Raw genomic sequence first — 21,035 nt, 5'->3', positions numbered from 1 at the left:
TAATTCAGAGCAGCCTGGATGCTGCAGTGAGAATGGGCTATAACATAAACTGTAGCAAGGAGAAAACTGAGTCAAGAAGAGATTGCAGTGGTGCCGGTGAGAGGTGATGATGGTTTGAGCCCAGATGGCAGTGGTGGCAATGGTGAGAAGTAGATATTTGGAGTATATTTGGAAAGTAGAGCCAATAAGATCTAAGGATGGATTGATTGGATGTGGATTTTGAGAAAAAATGTCAAAAATGACCCTATATTTTCTGGCTCAAGCAATTGCTGGAGTAAGGTAGTAGTCATTGATTTAAGAAGGGAAGGATGTGGGAGACATATGTTTGCTTTTGGATGACAGAGGAAGGGGGCAGATATGCAGGAATTAGGATGCAGGAATGGTGAGTACATCATGGAAACGTTAGCTTGGAGATGCATCCTCCAAGCGGAGATGTGCAGTGGACAATTGAGTATGGAACTCTGGAGATCAGGCTGGAGATATGAATTTAGGAGTCCTCTACAGATAGATGGGATGTGGCTATGGTTGTTATATCTATTCAGTATTATAAGATGATTCCATACAGACCAAAAGTGCATTGCAAACAACTTCTGAGGAATAGCGGCCTGGCATCAGAGACGTTACCAAAAGCTGCCAAGGAAAGTTTCGTTCAAGTAGAACAAAAGTAGAAAGCCAGGAACAAGTGTAAAAATATAACTAGCATTCATAATTAGAACTACTCCTAATTTGCCTAATTGAGGAAACAGTTTACAGTGAGTCAGATTATAATTTTATACGTTGGTTTGCAAAATCATTTACAGCTCTGTGATATTACATTTTGGGTATATTGCATATTATCTCCATAGAAATTAATAAGCCCTTTGATGGGTGCACAACACCTCCTTACAAGACAAGATTAGGACAAGATTAGGAAAATAAAACTGCCTGTAACATACGGACAAACAAAATATGATGCATCAGAATCCTTTAGGGTAGTTCAACTTAACTTCTGTTGATTCTCACAAATGCTTCAGTTTTTTTGGTTTTTGTTTTTAATTGTGACTAGCTTGGCTTCCTCTTTTGGTAAAAATCTTTTAGTTTGGACAATTAGTCAAGGTGACCTGGATGGGCTTAATGAGTGCCTCTCCCCTCTACAGCAGTGTTTCTCAATCTTTCTTTCATTATTGACTCCCTCCACCAAGGAAATTTTTAGATATTTTTTTCCTAATTTCCACCCCATGGAAATGTTTTATTGTCATAAAATATGCATAGCACAACATAATATTTATCACTTTAAGCATTTATAAGGGTACAATTGAGTGTCATTGAATCCATTCACGTTGTTATATAAGCATCATCACTATCTATACCCAAAATATTATCATTATCCCCAACTTAAGCTCTGTACCATATATAATCATTCCCTATTCCCCACTCCCCCCAGGCCCTGGTAACCTCTATTATACATTTCATCTCTATGAAGTATTCTTGGTATTCTAGTATCTTATATAAATAGAGTCATATAATATTTGTCCTTCTGTGTCTGGCCTATTTCACTTAGCATTAAGTTTTCAAGGTTCATCCATGTTGTAGCATGTATCAAAATTTCGTTCCTCTTTATGGCTGAATATTATTCCATTGTATGTGTATACAACATTCTGCTCATCCGTTTATCAGCTGACAGACACCTGGGATGTTGCGGAGTATCAGAAGCAAACGGCGACTGGCATTGCTGAAGGATGTTTGTAGTAGGGGGTCTGTATTTGTTATATCAGCAGCTTTAAAATCTGACATGAGAGTAACTCCTGTCTCTGTCTCCTTTCGGATTCCACTGCAGGGTGTGTTGGGTGCATCATGTAACGGGGATGTGGGTGTACCCTTTCCTGGAACACATTGGCCCAGGAGCCAGAATCCTCTTCTTTGGGTCTACAACCATCTTAATGAACTTTTTGTACCTGCTGGGAGAAATTCTGAACAGCTATATCTGGGATACACAGAGAAGTAAGTATTGTTTGGGGGAGCATAAAACAAAAGAATTGCTGCCTAAAAGAGTGTGTGCAGAGACGGATGGAAAATTCCACTGTAGCACAGGATCCCTTATGAAGAGTTTCATTTTTATAACTGCTGGCAGTTACCTGAAAGGTTTATTACTCACTTTGTCATATTAGCTAGTAAAACATCCAAATCTAAGACAAAAGAAGCATGTCTATAAAATTTTATAGGGAGAAATGTAGTGTTAGCAGAAAATAAAAATTTAGGAAGTTCACTCTGATTAACAAAACACTGCCGTAGCTAAAGGGACCCCCGGGTGAAATAGACAAATGATTAAATGTAACCAAACAGTCTCATTAGAAATCACCCAAATCTCCACTTCTTACATCATCCTTCGCGTGGGGGCAGCAGCTTGCAAGAGGGCTTGCCACCACTCTGCCAGAACTCTCAGCAGCACAGAATACCTCTGGCAAGTGTGATGAAGCAGCGACTGTCACATTCAAGACTTGAAGGTGGCAAAGAGGGACGGGCAGTAAAGGGTAATACTTCATTGCTCCAAAAACTCTCTTAACCTATGATTTGATTTCCATTTTGTTTCTATTTATGGCAGAGCCTCCATCTTGGCAAGGCACGTAATCTTACCCCAGCAGTGCAAAACAAAACTTATCCAAAGTGTATGTCAGATAACATAAAAATGGGAAGGTGGAAAAAACGACAGCACGGATATGTAGTGATTTGAGTGCTGCATGAAACTACATCCAAAGGCAAGATGGTCTGGGGATTTTAGAGAGCTCTGGGTATCGCCTCCGATACAGTCACAACATTGTAGACATCACCTGCAAATGATCGGTAATTCACAAACATTGAGCACCCTACTTTGTGCCAAATACTATGCCAGGAAGTTGATCTAATTAGACAAATAAAACACAGTCATTGCATGTTGTTGAACTGGACTTGTTCTGTGCATGGATCTTCTAGGACTGGATGCATCAAGGTGTTAGCCAATGTTAAGTGGCCCAGAGGAATTTGAGGGTTTCCTTTCTCAGTAACTGGCTTGATTTTAGGCAGTGGTCTATTAGAAAAAGTGTTAAATATTTTACCAATTCAGGCTACAGCTTGGGGGACCAGAAATTAGTCTTTTAATAATTTTCTTCTATGTTCAATGGGAATTGTAATCTTTCTCTATTAGATAACTTATAAAAATATTTAGTTAATTTACAAAAATATTTTCAAAACAAAATACAAACTTTTCTCAGTTTCTTGGGAGAAAGGCCATATTTAAATTTAAGCTAATGTGTCCAATCTATGTTATTCAGGAAGTCCTTATGACTCCTGTTTCCCCTTGATTAGCTCGATTCCAACGTTCATTATGTTCTACTACTTCTAAGAGAAGATTGCCTGAAAACCAGGAGAGAAAAGATCCAGTCTAGATTAATAGAATATTACTTTTTAGCAGGTTTAAGTTAGACATTAAAAATGAATAGTGAAGCTAAGGTTTTCGTTGGTTTTTTTTTTAATGATCTGTCCAATTTAATCTGTGCCATTCTCTTAATAACATGAGTTAAAGTTGACTAACATTTTGTAACTCATTTCAGATGTAGAGATTAATTTTATCTACATGGAACCATCCAGTTAATTCCCCAGAGGCAGATGTTTTGTGTCAAGTGCATTTTTTCTGTTTATGAGAGTGATTGCAAACTGATGGCCTCCTCCAAATTTTACCTGCCAAAAAGTTTTGTTAGGCCTACATAGGATTTTTGTTTTTGAACCAACATTTTTTTTTTTTTTAACACAAGTCTATTTATTTATTTATTTTTGGCTGTGTTGGGTCTTTCTGTGCGATGGCTTTCTCTAGTTGCGGCAAGCGGGGGCCACTCTTCATTGTGGTGCGCGGGCCTCGCACTATCGCGGCCTCTCTTGTTGCGGAGCACAGGCTCCAGACGCGCAGACTCAGTAGTTGCGGCTCACGGGCCTAGTTGCTCTGCAGCATGTGGGATCTTCCCAGACCAGGGCACGAACCCGTGTCCCCTGCGTTAGCAGGCAGATTCTCAACCACTCCACCACCAGGGAAGCCCCCTGAACCAACATTTAAAAATTGGGAGATTTCACATAGAGGCCAGATTTCTCAGCTAATCAAGTATTTTAACATCTGGCAACACCAAGCCCACTATCCTCTTCTGGCAACAATGGATTAGAACTATCAGTTGCCCCCGTTAGATGGCCCTTTAATTTTCCCTAGTTCTCACCAGGCCATTTTGCTCCCTTACAGTGGCTTGGTTCTGTAGGTAGTTGAGTTTGAAACTGTTGATTAAAAGCAGTCGTTTCTGTATGTGCATGTGTGTGTGTGTGTATTAGAAGGAACTGGTTACAATCAAGTACAGTATTACAATCCTGAGTACATTTATTACACCCCAAATAAAACCCCCCAAGGAGCAGGAATACCACATTTGAGCCCCCTTCCTTGGATCCATCGTTACAGATTTTTAATGGCTCAGTTTCCTTCCTTTGGTTATGTTGGCTTCAACTTCAAAATAAAAAATCACATTATTACAGAATCTTAGAATCAAAAATTAGATTAGAAACCATCTATGCCAATTTTTCTTTTTACTAAGAGGCAGCTGAGGCCCAGCAATAAGTGACCCACCAAAATAAGTGGTTGCAAAGTCAACGCCTTCTGACTGATGTTCAATCCTCTGTTATTTCTAGTAAAACATCACCATTGGAAACCCAGACACATGAGAGCTCAGAAATTTTACTCAGAATCATGGATCTAGCTTATAAAATAACAAAACATATCAGCCTGATAGGAACTATGAACAAAAAGCCCTTAAAATAGGCTAAATTAACAATGAAGCATTTGCTCTTTTTAAAAGAAAGTAACTCAGACTTCCCTGGTGGTGCAGTGGTTAAGAATCCGCCTGCCAATGCAGGGGACACAGGTTTAAGCCCTGGTCCAGGAAGATCCCACATGCCACGGAGCAAATAAGCCCGTGAGCCGCAACTACCGAGCCTGCACTCTAGAGCCCACGAGCCAGAACTACTGAGCCTGTGTGCCCTAGAGCCCACGTGCCACAACTACTGAGCCCACGTGCTGCAACTACTGAAGCCCACACACCTAGAGCTCATGCTCTGCAACAAGAGAAGCCACCGCAATGAGAAGCCCACGCACCGCAATGAAGAGTAGCTCCCACTCGCCACAACTAGAGAAAGCCCGCACACAGCAACGAAGACCCAACGCAGCCAAAATAAATAAATATTTTTTAAAAAAATAAATGGAAGAAAAGAAAAGAAAGTAACTCAAGGTGGTTTTGTGGATGTTACATTGGTTTGCTAGGGAAGCTACAACAAAGGACCACTAAATAGCTTCAACAATAGAAATGTAATGTCCCACAGTTCTGGAGGCCTGAAGTCCAAAATCGGGGGGGTTGGCAGGGTTGGTTGCTTCTGAGGACTGTGAGGGAGAGATCTGTCCCAGGCCTCTCTCCTTGGTTTGTAGATGACCGTCTTCATGTTTACATGGCATGCTCCCCTATACGTGAGGCTACCTCCAAACTTCCCCTTTTTGTAAAGACATCAGCCATATTTGATTAGGGCTCACCCTAATTTTAACTTGGAAAAGACCCTATCCCCAAATACAATCACATTCTGAGGTAAGAGGGGTTATGTTTGAAGAGACACAATTCAGCCCATAACATTCTACCTCTGCCCCGCAAAATTCATGTCCTTCATTCATGCAAAGTACATTCCCAACAACCCCCAAAGTATTTCCAGCATCAACTTTTATGTCCAAAATCTCATCTTAAATATCATCTAAATCAGGTATGGGTTAAGACCCGGGGTATGATTCGTCCTGAAGCAAAATTGCTCTCCAGTTGTGAACCTGTGAAACCAGACAGAAATGTATCACTTCCAAAACCAGTGGTGGAACAGGCATAGAACATACATTCCCCTTTCCCAAAAAAAGAACCATAGGGAGAAAAGGGTCACAGTTCTCAACCAAGTTTGAAAGCCAGCAGGACAAATTCCGAGTTGAAGGCTTGAGACTAATCCTCTTTGGCTGAATGCCATACCCTCAGGTCTCATCAGGAAGGGGGGTGTGGCCCTGCACTCTAGGCGCTGGGTGGCCGCCCTCGGGGGCCAAGGAGCAGCCAGCCGCTGAGCCACCTTCAGATTCCTTCTTCCTTTATTTCAACCTGTCTCTGTCTCTTTCAGTCCAGGCTGGCAGTGTTTCTGCTGGTACAGAATTCTCCCATGTAATTCGTGGGGTCCCACATCATCAGATGAGAGGTCCCCCACAGGTCCTCCCTGGCTTCTACCTAGACGGTCCCTTGGACCCATGATCCACATGCCTCATCTCTTTAGCACATGGTTGTGCAGACACACCCTTGGCCTTCTCTCACATTCTGAGGTCCTGGGCATCAGGACTTCAACGCATGAATTTGAGGGAGACACAGTTCAGCCTATAATTGCTGAAATATTCTGTGCTTAAGCTAAAAATTTATTCTAATTCCAGTGTGTCCAACTGGGGTGACCAGTCTTATTAAAGTCAAATTTCAAACGAGGAGAAATGCAAGTGTCCAAAAGTGAAAGGTTGGGGTGAGGGCGGAGAAAGCAGGTAAAAGAGCAGAAGGGAGAGGAGGTCGGAGCCACGCCCATGTGACAGAAACCTCCGCCTCTGTTCTCCCCCAGCCCCGCATCCAGCTCATGTCCCACACAGGCCTCCAGGGTTCCAGCGCTGCCCTGCAGCCCCTCTCCCAGCATGGGGGAACCACACGTGACCGACTCCCTGAGGGTCAATCAGCTCTTCCTCTACGTTCCTGAAAGAGCATCGTGCCTCAGCTTTGTGACAGGTTTCTTTCTGCTAGTGGTGTGGAAATTATACCTCTGGTTCTTCCAAATATTATTTACAGCTGTCTAATTTTTTCCCTCCACCTCAAAGCTGCCAGACTAAAGTAGGTGGGGAGCCATTTTCCCTGTCTGGGTCAATGAACACCCCCTGTTCTCCACCCCCACTAAGATTCCACTATTGCTGCCAACTCAACCCATCTGCAGGAGAACACTTAGGAGAAAAGAGACTTTGAAAAGAAAAGCAAGCAGTTATTAGCTTCTCCACAGGAGAGGGAACATGGGACGGAGCTGGGACCCAAGTCATGTGTTGCTGTTTGAACAGAATCTATGTTGTGTTTTTCCGCCTTTGCCTTGGTTACCCAACAACTAAGCCATGTCCTGCCTTCTCCCCCTCAACCCTATTCCTCCTCCCTTCAGACGTCCTTGCTCTTCAATGTGAAGTTTTCCTTAACATGATTTCCGAGAAGTACTTTGGAAAAAGTGTTATAGATCTCAGCCAGTTCCTTAGTCATGAAAACCAAACCTAAAAGACTGTCTAAGGACACCTGTTCTGAGAATGTTACCCGCGCTCCGCTGCTACCACCCTGATCACACAAACACATGGTGCTAGGAGCTGGGAGCTGGGGGAAGGCGCGGGGGTGTCTCTCCTACTCTAAGCCCTATCGTGACGAGCCTCCATGTTTCATTCTACTGCTTTACCACTAGTTCTCTATGGCCTTCTCTATGTTCACCGTTTATTAATTTATTCCATAAAGATTAATTGAACTCCTACTCTCAGACAGACACTGTGTTAGGTGCTTGGGATATAATCAGGAACAAAACAGTTAAGGGCTCTACCTTCAGAGAATTTGCAACTTATAAGAGAATACCAACAAAACCTGCAATGCAGTATCTGGGGTTCTTTTATTCCAGCAAAAGGCTCTGAGAATTTGGTGTTAGGAGAAGGGTGTTTAAATAGAAGCAAAAGAAAAAAGAAGTGGGGGGCATTTGCCAGATTTAACTTTAATTTATGAGAATGACTTAAATATTTTCATCTCCGGGAAAATGAAATATCACTAACTATTCATTACAGACAACAGGCAAGGTCTTACCGGTCCGGTACGTATGAGTCTTTCAGGAAGAAAAACAGTTCTACCAGGCCTGGGTAGAACAGAGGGAAAACTTGAGTTTAAGTACACGTGGGTCTGGAAATAAATAGTTCTTGTGGCTAATAAGCTCTCTATGGGCCTTAAAAACAAAACAAAACAAATAAAAAAGCTTTGCTTTTGAAAATCCAGAGTCCTTGCCTTGGGAAGGGACAGGAGTAAAATAAAAATAAATGAGGGCTCTTTGAAACTCATCAGCTCCACACCTCCTGTTGCTAGAAGCTGGTTACAAGGCAGTCCGGTTGGGATTTCTGTGCAAACTCAACGAGTCAAGAACTAACTTGCGTCCCTCACTCCCAGAGGCCTTAAGAGCTGGGTGTGTCTCAGAGAAGTTATGTCCTGATTTGGGGGGAAGGGTAGGGAGGGAGGTCACTGAGGAAGTTTCTGGAGAAAGTTGTAAATGACTTTTCTTCTTAGCGAGGAGAAAAGGGATGGGCATGCAGGGTGGGTGGGGAGAAGTGTGGAGAGATGCGAGTTCTTTTAAAGCAGCTTTGGCAAACCTGCTCCTAGTTTAATCTGATGTCCAAATAAAGAACTTTGCCTGTATTTCTAGGTATGGAAGAAGAGAAAGAGAAGCCTAAATTGGAATGAGATTTAAGTCTAAACGGAAGAGCAGGATGTAGCCACCAATGAAGACTCATTACCCCCGGGCATTGGTAATGCAGGAGAGGAAGCCTGAAAGAAACCAGTGGAATCCGCCTTCACCTCCCTGCCCCAGAGAGAGGGAACACCTTTTATGCAGAAATATATATGTAAGAATAAAATACAGATATTTCCAAAATAACTTGCCCTCAGTTGTGTTTTAAAGAATTCTTTCCAAATTCATTATTGATAATAACATCTTTTTTCTTTTTTTTACTTCTTCTAATGTTTAAAACTAAAATTGATCATTGGATTTTAATTTTTGCAATTGTAATTCCACTTAATCAAGGAAGAATAGAATCCTATTGTGTTTCTTGTTGAGAAATATGTGAAAGTCAAAGGAGCAGATGTGAAACCTAGCATTCACGTATTTATTTAGTCCTTACAGGAGGCTGAAGAATGTAAGCGTAAGCCTGGAGGAAACGAGATGGATGTTCCCTATTGCGATAACGTCACAGTTGTCTCAAACAAGGCAATATTAGTAATAATTGCATTGATTTAGTTAAAACCCTGAGTGTATTTTGATCTCATGATTTAATTTTGTGAAATATTTCCTAGATGCAAACTATAACTTTAATAAAGAGCAAGCAACCCCTAGCCTAATGCCTGCATGGTGCATCTCAAACCCCTAACAACACTGGTGTTTCCTTTCTTATTTTTTTCTATTACCTGTTGAAAATGGGTTTACTGAGCCTGGTTCTTGCAATTTTTTTATTTTAAAAATATGTATCTTTTTGATAAATCCAAAAAGAATAATTTTGTTGAAAAGAAAAGCTAACTTACAAAGTCTTTGACCATAATGATTTTTAAATAATACTAATGCCAAATAGGTAGTAGAAAACACATTAAAAATAAATCTTAGGGCTTCCCTGGTGGCACAGTGGTTGAGAGTCCGCCTGCTGATGCAGGGGACACGGGTTCGTGCCCCGGTCCGGGAAAATCCCACATGCAGCAGAGTGGCTAGGCCCGTGAGCCAGGGCCGCTGAGCCTGCGTGTCCGGAGCCTGTGCTCCACAACGGGAGAGGCCACAACAGTGAGAGGCCCGCGTACCGCAAAAAAAAAAAAAAAAATCTTAGAGAAGTATAAGGAAGGAGCAAATAAAAATAAAAGCAGAAATTAAGTAAGGTGGCAAGAAAAAAAAACAGCAGAATTGATAAATAAATTGATTAATAAATGCAGTATCTCATCTATACAAATAGCATTAAAATATGAAACTACTGATATATTAACTGAAAAGAGAGAAACACAAACCACTTGGCAATACAAGCACAGATGTAAACAAATTTTTAATTATAAAAATATGTCTTATAGCTCTATGACAACAAATTCTTAGAAGCCAATGAAATTCAAGGAAAATGGATTCAGTAAGAATTAGAAAGCTGTAATAGACTGATATTCGTGAAAGCCATTTTTTTTAACATCTTTATTGGAGTATAATTGCTTTACAAGGATGTGTTAGTTTCTGCTGTATAACAAAGTGAATCAGCTATACATAAACATATATCCTCATATCTCCTCCCGCTTGCATCTCTCTCCCACCCTCCCAATCCTACCCCTCTAGGTGGTCACAAAGCTCCGAGCTGATCTCCCTGTGGAAAGCCATTTTTTTTTAATGTTCAATTAACTAGCTCCAAAAAAGGAGTTGGGTCCAGAGTATTTTATGAGCAAGTTCTTGAAAACTTTCAAGTAACAATTCTCATGTTTATTAAACTGTTCCAAGATTACAGAATGATGAAACACTTCCCAAATTATTTTTCAAAGTTAATAAAACCCTCAAAACAAAGGCAACATGCAAAAAAAGAACTTTTTTACTTGCTTTAGCTAAAATATCACCAACATAAACCCAACGCTATAGAAATCATTTTTCAAAAGTAAGCGTTATTCTAAAAATTCAAGGCTGGCTTAATACTAGGATTTTTGTTAAAAACATTGCCTCAATAGTTCACAAAGAAAAAAATCACATGATTCTCTTCACAGTTGCTCTAAGGCATTTGAGAAATTTTAACATTTATTTTTGATAATACCGTTAGTAATATAAAAATATCTCATATCATGAGAAGAAATAGTCATCTCAAATACCAAAGGCATTCCCTTTTAAGGTCAGAAACCAGATAAAGATGTCCGTGACAGTGTTGCTTATTTTTCTGAGATGTTTGTGTGTTACATCTAGCATCAAATAAGTTATATTTTGACCTGAAGTGAGAAAGGTCTATGTTTTAAAAAAAAAGTTTTATGTAACTATAGAATTGATATTATTAACAGAAAATTAAATGTGTTTAAAACAAAAAAAGGCAGGAAAGAAGAAAAACCACCACTTAAAAGGAAATTATTTCTCCAGTTGACTCTCAGAATGAAGAAACCTCAAGGAATGGAATATTTTTAAAGACTTTCTGGGACGGTTCATCTGGAGCCCTGTTCCTACCCCTCTTCTTTAGCAAATAACACTTTTCTACTTTTTGCCACCAAACCAACACCTAAAGGAGTTGACACCTGTGGGGCTTTAGACCTAAGGCTGATTCAACTCACTTATACTGCAGCACGTTGGATTTATACATCACTGCTAGGTTTGAAATAAGATCATACGATCAGATTTGGGGTTTGGTTTGGTTTTCCTATGGTGGGTCATCTTTGCTTTGGGAACTCCAGGCCCTGAACTCTGGCCACACTTCTGGCAGGACACCCAGGGCTGTCTCGCCAGGGACAGGGAATGTGCTAAGACATGCCTACCCAGCCCAGGTGCTGCCAATGCACCCACTGACCCTTCACAGAAGCTCCAGGCTTGTCCTGGAGCAGAATCCATTGGGATGACTCTACTACTTGCTCTATAATCAACGAGGGGTGAGGAAAAAATGACCTGCGGTTTCTCCCTCTGGCTTGGAACCTCTGGCTTAACCCCACCGGTGCTCAAAAGGACGTTCACGCTTTACCCTTTTCTCTACGTGCAAGTGTAAAGACGACTCCATCATCCACATTCTTGAGGAGGGGAGAGGAGGAGGAATGTGCTTCTAGATCCACTTCTGGAACAAGAAGTAATAATTAACTAATGCAAATTAACAGGCAAGCATTTAACAAGAAATTGTACCAAAGGTGCAGAACAATGAAAAGCTTCTCAAATTATTTTTCAGACTTAATATACCCCTCAAAATAAAACCAAAATTTTGCTTATCATAGATAAAATACCAGCAACCTAAATCTAATACTATAATAAAATGACAATTTTTCATGACCAAATGATGTATATTTTTCTCCTGAGGGACTTTTTAAAAAGACAAATAAAAATGGAAAAATATCCTAAATTCTGGAAAAGAAGACTCCATTCTTAAAGAGGTTATTTCTTCCTCCAAATAATTTATAAGTACTATATAACTCCATTCTAAAATTGCTAAAGTTTTTTTCTTCATTTAACAGAAGAAACAGGTAAAAACAGCTGAAAAATCTTGAAAATGACACATAATTCAAGCATACTTGTGCTATTAAAACATATTATAAAATGCAATAACTAAAATAGTGTGGTATGGCTCAAGAATAGAGAGAAAAATCAATAAAATAGAAAGCAAACCCAGAAACAGGTCCTAGAATATATATACATTTAGTAAATAATAAAGATAGCATTTCAAATCAGCAATGGCATACTAAATGATTGAAAGGTGCTACAACAAATTTGGTAAAGAAAGAAAAAGCTAGATTCCTCCCTTAAAACACACACACACGCAAAACGTACACACATAAAATTTCAGATAGATTAAATAATGAAATGTAAAAAAAAAAGTATAAAAAATATAAGAAAATATAGATGAACATCTGGTCCTATAATAGAGATATGGGAAAAGTATGTATATATTATATATAATATGTATAGTTTATGTATAATATAGGTATTAGGAAATTGACTATTATAATATATATGAGGAAATTGAATATAACGTATATTAAGAAATTGAATCTTCAGGTCTTGTAGCTGCTATACTGTAGGGTAATTGAGAGAATACCATCTAGGATGCAGTCAAGCTAATGAGAGCACTAGTTCCTTAAATAAGAAACCTGGAGGAGAATTAGCCTGGGATGGGTTTGATAATGAACTTGACTTTGGATTTTTCTGTATGTGGGTCAGGTGCCAATTCAGTGAAGTTGTAGGGATAGAATCTAGATTCCAGAGAATTGAGGAGTCATTGACATTAGTGGATGGTAAAGAAGTAGAGCTAGCAATTACAGAATGCCTTTTTTTTTTTCTTCTGACCACACCCCGAGGCATACAGGATCTTAGTTCCCTGACCAGGGATTGAATCTATGCCCCCTGTGGTGGAAGTGCAGAGTCCAAACCACTGGGCCACCAGGGAATCCCACAGAATGCCATTTTTTTTTTTTTTTTTTTTTTTTTTTGTGGTATGCGGGCCTTTCACTGCTGTGGCCTCTCCCGCTGTGGAGCACAGGCTCCGGACGCACAGGCCCGGCGGCCATGGCTCACGGGCACAGCCGCTCCGCGGCGTGTGGGACCCTCCCTGACCGGGGCACGAACCCGCGTCCCCTGCATCGGCAGGCAGACTCTCAACCACTGCGCCACCAGGGAAGCCCCAGAATGCCATTTTGAAAGCAGAACTTAGACCTGTAGAACACAGTCTGCGAGGGGAATGTGAATCAATTGTGGATATTCCTGGTTTGTGACTATTCTGGGTTAGCCTTAGGAGGAAACACCTCTCCCACTGTCACAGAAAAGAGGAAAGAGACAAAAGTCCTTGGAAGTGAGTTTGCAGGACAAAGGGCAAAGTTCATGGACTTCTTTTTGGTGGCTTTGATGGCTGCAATTTTTTCCTCAAAGAATGGTCTGAAGAGAGTGAGAGAACAGAGAATGGAGTTGGAGTCTATAACATACCCTAAAAGAGTGGCCTAGACTATGAAAATATAGAAAGCTGTCAAGCCCACACTGAGGGCCCTCAAAGATCATGAATTTACCTTGGTGATAACAAGGACCATTTGGGGATTTCCTCCAAGAGACTTCAACAAACCAGGCATCATAAAGAAGTTGAAAGTAGGTGTCACAAAAGAACAAGCAGGTGTGAGCCAAGGGCATTGGCAAGGATGGTTGGAAGGATGAACCATGGGGTCTAGAAGGAACTGAGGAGGAAAGACAGAGGACCAACATTGGGACGTAGTAAAATGGTCCAGAGATTGGCAGTCTCAATAAGGTTGCAGACAGGGAAATGAGGGCAATAGACAGATAGGAAGTCATGATCATAACAGTTGTTGGAATTTAACGTTTTACAGGTGCATGAGATCATATGATTTTTTGCTTTTTTAGTTAATTTGACATGGTAGTAACATCCCCCAAAGATGTCCACATCCTCTAATCGCCAGAGCCTTTGAATATCTTACCTTTCATGGCAAAAGGGACTTTGACATAGAATTGAGGTAAAGATTTTGAGACGTGACGGTTACCCTGGATTATCCAGTGTATCCAGCATAATTACAAAGGTCCCTGTAGGAGGGAGCAGGAGACTCACAGTGATTACAAGACATGTGACCATGGTAACAGAAGTTGGAGTGACACAAGGAAGAGGCCACAAGCCGAAGATTGCAGGTAGCCTCTAGAGGCTCAAAAAGGCAAGGAAACAGACTCTCCCCCGGAGCCTCAATACTGCCCTTATTAGCACCTTGACTTTTGGACTTCTGACCTCCAGAACTGTTAGGTAATAAATTTGAGTTTTAAGCCACTAAGTTTTGATAATTTTTTACAGCAGCAATAAGAAACATATGTTATCATTAAGCATTTTTATATGTTTATGTGGGCTAGACTTGTGCTATGCTAAACACACACACACACACACACACACACACACACACCTCTACACACAGAGTAATAGCCACACGGTAATATCTAACTCATATTTGTGACTTTCTAATCATTGAGTGACCAACACTGCTGTCCTTCACTAAGCCAAACCAATTACCCAGTGCTGAAAGCCTGTCAAAGTCACTCAGAGTCTGATCTATTGAAATGGAAGTGCTGAGGGTCATTGAAGAAGTCCCCATGGAAACTTCCAAAGACACTTGGATGCTTTGCCTCCTCATCAACTAAGCAATGAAAATTTTTGAGACAGATAACTCTAATTTCAAGTACAATTCGAAGGATTTTGGAGTAATAACAAATGCCTATGTTAGCTACAGGGAGATTTGCCAGGAAGAGAGGTAGCCATCTTATGTCCAAGCTTTATTGAAAATACACATTTCAAAGCCCCAGTCAAATCAACCCATGCAGCAATATTGTCTCAAGGGAATTTGCAAGCATGTAAAATCAAACACAACGTAAGAGTTTTATACTGCTATCTCCAGTTTTACATACATGCACAAGCATATTAATAAGTTTGAAAGAACAATCTAAACATAGATATTTGCAAGAATGGAATTCATTCATTATCAGGCAGCGCTAAATGTTCTGGGCCCTCAACCCTACATCCCACCTGAGCCAGACACCTTATTTCTTCATCCCATTCAGGTTTAATATTTCATCCTGTGCTTTTTGAAATCCAAACTGTCAAAACTTCCCCATCCCCCCTCTCTCCTCCCTGTGCCTGGGGAAAAAGGGAGGGATTTCTGCTTATAGAGAAAATGACATCAGAGCTGGCAACTCCCTTCTCTGCCTCTCAGTCAGACACCAAGGGGCTGGAAACTAGTGTTGACTCTGGCTTTAGAGTGGGGATGAAACTGTCAGCTCTTTAGGGAGCTCCACGAGGGTCCACCCTCGCACAGTTCCCCTGTCCTCTGCTCCCCTATTTCCAAGGCAACAAGCAATCCACCCCAAGGTCTCTGCTTCTGTCCAGCCCCAGCTACCTTCTCTGACAGGCACTCCTCCATCCTTGCCAAGCCAAGGGTGGGTACCCAGGCTGCTCTGGAGCACCCTCTCTCGCAGCTCCAGCAGCAGCATCAAATGCTCTGTCAGCTCCATGGCACACAACCCTACCCCCAACCCCACAGCTCTTACTGAGGGTGGAGGGAACTGGGGCAACACAGATTTCAACAGAAGAGGGTGGAACAAATAGAAATCTCCCTGCTTTCTGTCTCCCAGGCTCTCCAGCAAGGAAGGAAGGAAGGAAAAGGCATTGTTAATACGTCATGAACCTTCTTTCAGAAGTCTAATACCCTTGTCCCCACTGTGTTCTTTATTCTATAAAGACCAAAGTAGTGGGGTTTAAGAAACTGGTTCTGCTGGAGGCCTTCCATTAGCACATCTCACAATGTGGGACTGGCATCAAGAAGGCAGTTGTCTGAACTGAAAAGGTGAGACACTTGGCAAGTTTTATCCTGAACCATAATTCTGGTTGGCAGTTCCAGGGAAGTCAAATGTCCTTCATCACCATTTTACCACTCCTTTTACATATATAAATTCTGTAGTATGGTTACCAGTAATTTTGGAATTTTTATATTACAAAATGGTTTTCCAAAGACAGATCCCCTAAAAGACTGTACCTCTAAGAAGTGAGTTTTCCACTTAAATTGGCTCAACTGGAGACTATAATCTTGGCACTAGTTAAATTATAATTTAGGAAGTCCCTATATTGATTTCAAAAGTCTAGTTGAAAGTCTGGGTAAAAGTTTCTGAGAACTGAGGGTGGTAGGGATGAGGGGCGGAAGCCCAGTAATAAATAGAGTTTGCATTTGTGATAGAACCTGGCAATTTGCAGCACGTATTCTGCACTCAAAGCAGAATATTAAGGCAAAGTTGGAAGAAAGTATATTGTGTCTAGGGGATTTCTGCTTCCAGCCATGAAGAAGTGATAACGTCTGGAATTACCTCTCCCACACTGTAAACTAGAACACATTGTTAAAATATAATAAAAGAACTAATTTTCAGACATTGGTCAACAGAGCTGCTGAAGACTATGGTCCCTGAAGAAAGAGAATTAACTATGTGTGCCCTTTAATCGCCTTGGCTTTCTGCCTAGAGGCGATTCCCAGATCATAGCACTGGGAAGGGAATCTCAAACAAAGCCCGGAGGGTCTCACTGAGTTAAGGAGCCCAGAGTTCAGAGATCCTGAGGCGGTAGAATTTGTGGAGAGAGTCCTGGAACGTAAGGGAGCTCTGAAGAGAAGGGGCTCCAGAAATCTGCATAGAGTTCCTTCTAGTCTTTGGCTGAATATCAGTCTTCACATGAGTAGGATGAAGCTCTACAGTTTGAGGAAAAGAACAATTGCTGAGGGTCTATAAACTGAATAAATCCAAGAGCCCATTTAAGGCCAGGAATAATTCGTGTTCCCACCAGCCAGAGTAAAGAGACCTCATTGAACAGAAAGGGCATGAAGGGTCAGGTATGAGTCACTGTTCTTGAGTAAATGTTACTCAAGTCCCACTCTTCAAAGCATTAAAAGTAGCTTCAAAATTATTAAACTGATCTTCAGAAACTAACTGCCTGAGAGAAAAGAGAACACTACCCTTTAAGGAAGAACAAAACAAAACAAAAATCCAACACTCAAGACCAAATTTATCATGCCTGGCATCCAACCAAAATTTCTAGACACGCAAGATGCAGGAGAACTTGACCCCAAACCAAGGGAAAAGTCAGTCAATAGAAACAGACTCAGAATTGATAAGAGATGAAATTACCTGACAAGGACATTAAAGCGACTATTATAAATGTAGTCCATAGGTCAAGAAGACAGAGGGAAAGTTGACATGACTGGGAGAAAAAAAGGAAGATGTTAAAAATGCAAACAAAACTTTATGTATAAAAAATACACTGAATGGGATTGACAGAAGATTAGAGAATGTAGGGGAAAAAGGATCTGTGAATGTGAAAACATTGCAATAGAAATTATCCATCCTGAAGCACAGAGAATAGAAAGACTGGAGGAAGAAAATGAACACAGTCTCAGTGACTTGTGGAACTATATATATATAACTGGAGTCCTATTTTTAAAAAGAAGAGAAGGGGAGGAGGCAGAAAATAATATTTGAATAAATAATGGCAGAAAATTTTCCAAATTTGTTGAAAACTATAAATCCACAAATCTGAGCTCAACAGATCCCATGCAGGATAAAAACAAAGAAAATCACATCAAGAGAAATAATAATCATGTTACTGAAAGCAAGTCATAAAGAGGAAATCTTAAAACTGTCCGTAGAAAAAAGACAGATTACATAGAAAGGGATAAAAATAAGAATCATAGATTTCTTCTCTATGAAATTATCCAGTTCAAAGAAATGTAATGACATCGTTAACGTGCTGAGAGAAAATAACAGTGAACCTAAAGTTACATACCCAGAGAAATGTATTTCCAAAATTAAGGCAAAATAGAGATTTTTTTTGAGACATACTAAAGTTGAGAGAATCTTTCATCAGCACTACACCTGCAGTACGGGCAGAAGGCAAATGAAACCAGATGGGATCTTGGCTGTCCACACAGAATGAAGAATATTAAAAATAGCAAATTTGTGAGTAAATATATGTCATTTTCTCATGTTATTATCTCTTTAAAAGATAATGAAAGTTTAAAGCAAAAATAAAACAATACATTGTGAGGTTTAAAACACACGTAGGAGTAAAATGTATGAAAACTTGTAGCGCAAAGAATGGGAGAAGGAAACTTTGTAAGGTTCTTCCACAATTCAGAAATTGGCATACTGGTTTTGAAGACAAACTGTCATAAATTAAAGATGTAATTTGTAAATCCGAAGGCAACTACTAAAAAGGGGAGATATGGCTAATAAACCCATGGTGGAGATAAAACGGAAAACTAAAACTGCCCAATTATTGAAGTGTTCTGTATCTTGATTGTGGTGGTGATTCAGTATGTGTATACAACTATCAAAACTTATCAAATGTACATTTTAACAGAATGCAGTTTATTGTACATGAGTTATTTCTCAATAAAGTTAAGAAAATAATCTAATGGAAAGCAGTAAAAGGGGAGAATAAGCATAAAACAGATGGGACAAATAGAAAATAAATCATAAGATTTTAAATTTACACCCAACCATTCAATAATTACATGAATCTAAATATTTCAATAAGAGTTAGGAATTTTCTGGCTGAGTAAAAAGGCAAGACCAAACTATAGTCTGCCTATAAGAAATCCATTTTTAAAATAAAGTTACAGGTTAAAAATAAAAGGATTAAAAATATATAACATGCACCACTAGTCATAAGGAAGCTAGAATAGCTAAATTAACAAGACAAAATAAACTTCACAACAAAGAATACTACCAGAATAAAGAAAAACATGCTATAATGATAAAATTGCTAATTCATCAAAAAGACATAACAATCCTAAATGTGCGTGCAACTAACAATTGTGTCAAAATATATAAGGAAAAACTCACAGTTTTGAAAAAGAAATCAGCAAATCCACAATTGTAATTGGATATTTCAACACTCAGTAAGTAATTGATAGAACAGTTAAACAAGATATCAGTAAGGGTATAGAAACTTAAATAATACTATCAACCAACTTAACCTAATTGACAGAGACCACTCCTAGTAACAACTGCAGAATACACATTCTTTTCAAGTACACACAGGACATACAACAAGGCAGACCATATACTGAGCAATACAATGTCTCAAATATTTAAAAGGATTGAAATCATTTAAAGTATATTCTTCAGCTACAATGGGATTAAAATGAACTAAGTGATATTGAAAACTCAACATATCAAAATTTGTGTGCTGGGCTTCCCCGGTGGTGCAGTGGTTGAGAGTCCGCCTGCCAATGCAGGGGACACGGGTTCGTGCCCCAGTCCGGGAGGATCCCACATGCCGCGGAGCGGCTGGGCCCGTGAGTCATGGCCGCTGAGCCTGCGCGTCCGGAGCCTGTGCTCCGCAACAGGAGAGGCCACAACAGTGGGAGGCCCTCGTACCGCAAAAAAAAAAAGTTTGTGTGCTACAACTAAAATAGTGCTTAGAAGAAAATTTATAGCTACAGATACTTATTTTAGGGAAAAAAAAATGTCTAGGAGAGGCCACAACAGTGAGAGGCCCGCGTACCGCAAAAAAAAAAAAAAAAAAAAAAGTCTAAATCCAATTCTCTAATCGTCTACCTTAACAGGTAGGAGAAGAAATGAAAACAAACCTGAAATCAAAGACAGAAGGAAATAATAAGAACAAAAATGAATGAAACAGGAAATGAACAAACAATAAAGTTAAAAAATGGTTCTTTGAAAATATTGATAAAATTGATAAACTTCTAGCTAAACTGATCAAGAAAAGAAAGAAGATAAACACTCACCAATATTAGGAAAGAAAGAAGGGAAATCCTACACTATACTAGAAATCCTGCAGACATTAAAAGGGTCATAAGAGAATATCATGAACAAATTTATGCTAATAATTTAAATTTAGATGAAATAGACAATTTCCTTGAAAAGAAAAAATTACCAAAATGTGCTCAGGAAGAAATAGAAAACCTAAATTCCCTATAAAAACTGAATAAATTGAATTCCTAATTCAATTGTCACTAAGATAATTCCCAGCCCAGAAGTCTTCACTGGAAAATTCTATGAGACACTTAAAGAAGAAATAATATAATCCCCACTTTCAAGAAGTCTCTCACACAATTCTGGCCTGGGGCGGGGGACTGGCCTAGGCACCTACACTGGGAAACCCGACCGCATTTGCCTGGGGCAGGCTGTGAGCAGAGCAGCTGGGGAACCCAAGGGCTGTGACCAAACGACCTCTCCGGCTACCCCCGTGACCGCGTCACAGGGAGCAGAACCAACTCTGCTTCACACGTGGGTGGTGGGACCCCGGCCCTTGGGCAGTCCCCGTGGCCAACCCTGTCCCTGCGCAGGACCAGGAGCTGGCAAAGGCCCAGGGAGCTGCCCCGGCACCCCGTGGGTCCTCACTGGTCCGTAGAGCAGAGGTAAAGGTGGGGTGACTCTTTGTTTAGTGGTTTAATGCCCTCCTGGAAGGCCGCGCTGCATCCACCATGTTCTCACTGTGTCCTGGGGTCCTCAGCGTGCCTGGCATGAGGCAGCCTTAATAGCTGTTGTACCGATGAACAAATGAATGCATAGACTGGGAACATGAAGGAACCCTCCAGGTGAGTAAGGATTATAGACAATGACATTGAGCCTGGAGAGGATCGAGAGCCCCAAGTCATGAAAGGGATGTTTGGGGTACTAATTCCTATAATGAAGGCACTAAAGTACAAAGAAGAAGAAGGAAAAAGAGAAGGAGTCATCTCTCACAGAAGGGGGGTTGCCAGAAGTGGGGAGTAGAAGGTGGAGGAAATGGATGAAAGTGGTCAAAAGTAACCAACTTCCAGTTATAGGATAAAGCAGTTTGGGGATGTAATGTACAACATTGTAACTATAGTTAACAATATTCTATATTTGGAGGTTGTTAAGAGGGACTTCCCTGGTGGTCCAGTGGTAAAGAATCCACCTCACAATGCAGGGGATGCAGGTTCGATTCCTGGTTTGGGAACTAAGATCCCACA

At 40.4% G+C, this 21,035-nt stretch overlaps 2 protein-coding genes across 5 annotated transcripts in view; one reads left to right on the top strand and one right to left on the bottom strand.

Annotated features, from left to right (window-relative positions):
• The window catches only part of AIG1 (androgen induced 1), a 233,841-nt gene extending 225,093 nt beyond the window's left edge, over nt 1–8,748 (top strand). The window contains exons 5-6 of the mRNA XM_067701908.1: nt 1,817–1,980; nt 8,518–8,748. Of these exons, the coding sequence (XP_067558009.1) occupies nt 1,817–1,980; nt 8,518–8,555 (202 nt within the window). The 3' untranslated portion in view covers nt 8,556–8,748. The remainder of the gene's footprint in view (nt 1–1,816; nt 1,981–8,517) is intronic.
• A 1,125-nt stretch (nt 8,749–9,873) lies between these two features.
• The window catches only part of ADAT2 (adenosine deaminase tRNA specific 2), a 107,689-nt gene continuing 96,527 nt past the window's right edge, over nt 9,874–21,035 (bottom strand). For 3 of the 4 annotated variants that reach the window (XR_010933645.1, XR_010933644.1, XR_010933646.1), the window contains one exon: nt 9,874–11,623. The gene's annotated coding sequence lies outside the window, so the exon portion shown is untranslated. The remainder of the gene's footprint in view (nt 11,624–21,035) is intronic. The other variant, XR_010933647.1, reaches the window with a different exon arrangement.

Source organism: Pseudorca crassidens, chromosome 13 (genome assembly GCF_039906515.1).
Source record: "Pseudorca crassidens isolate mPseCra1 chromosome 13, mPseCra1.hap1, whole genome shotgun sequence".
Lineage (NCBI taxonomy): Eukaryota > Metazoa > Chordata > Mammalia > Artiodactyla > Delphinidae > Pseudorca > Pseudorca crassidens.
The sequence above is the reverse complement of the archived record's forward strand: the minus strand, read 5'-3'. Positions and strand labels throughout refer to the sequence as shown.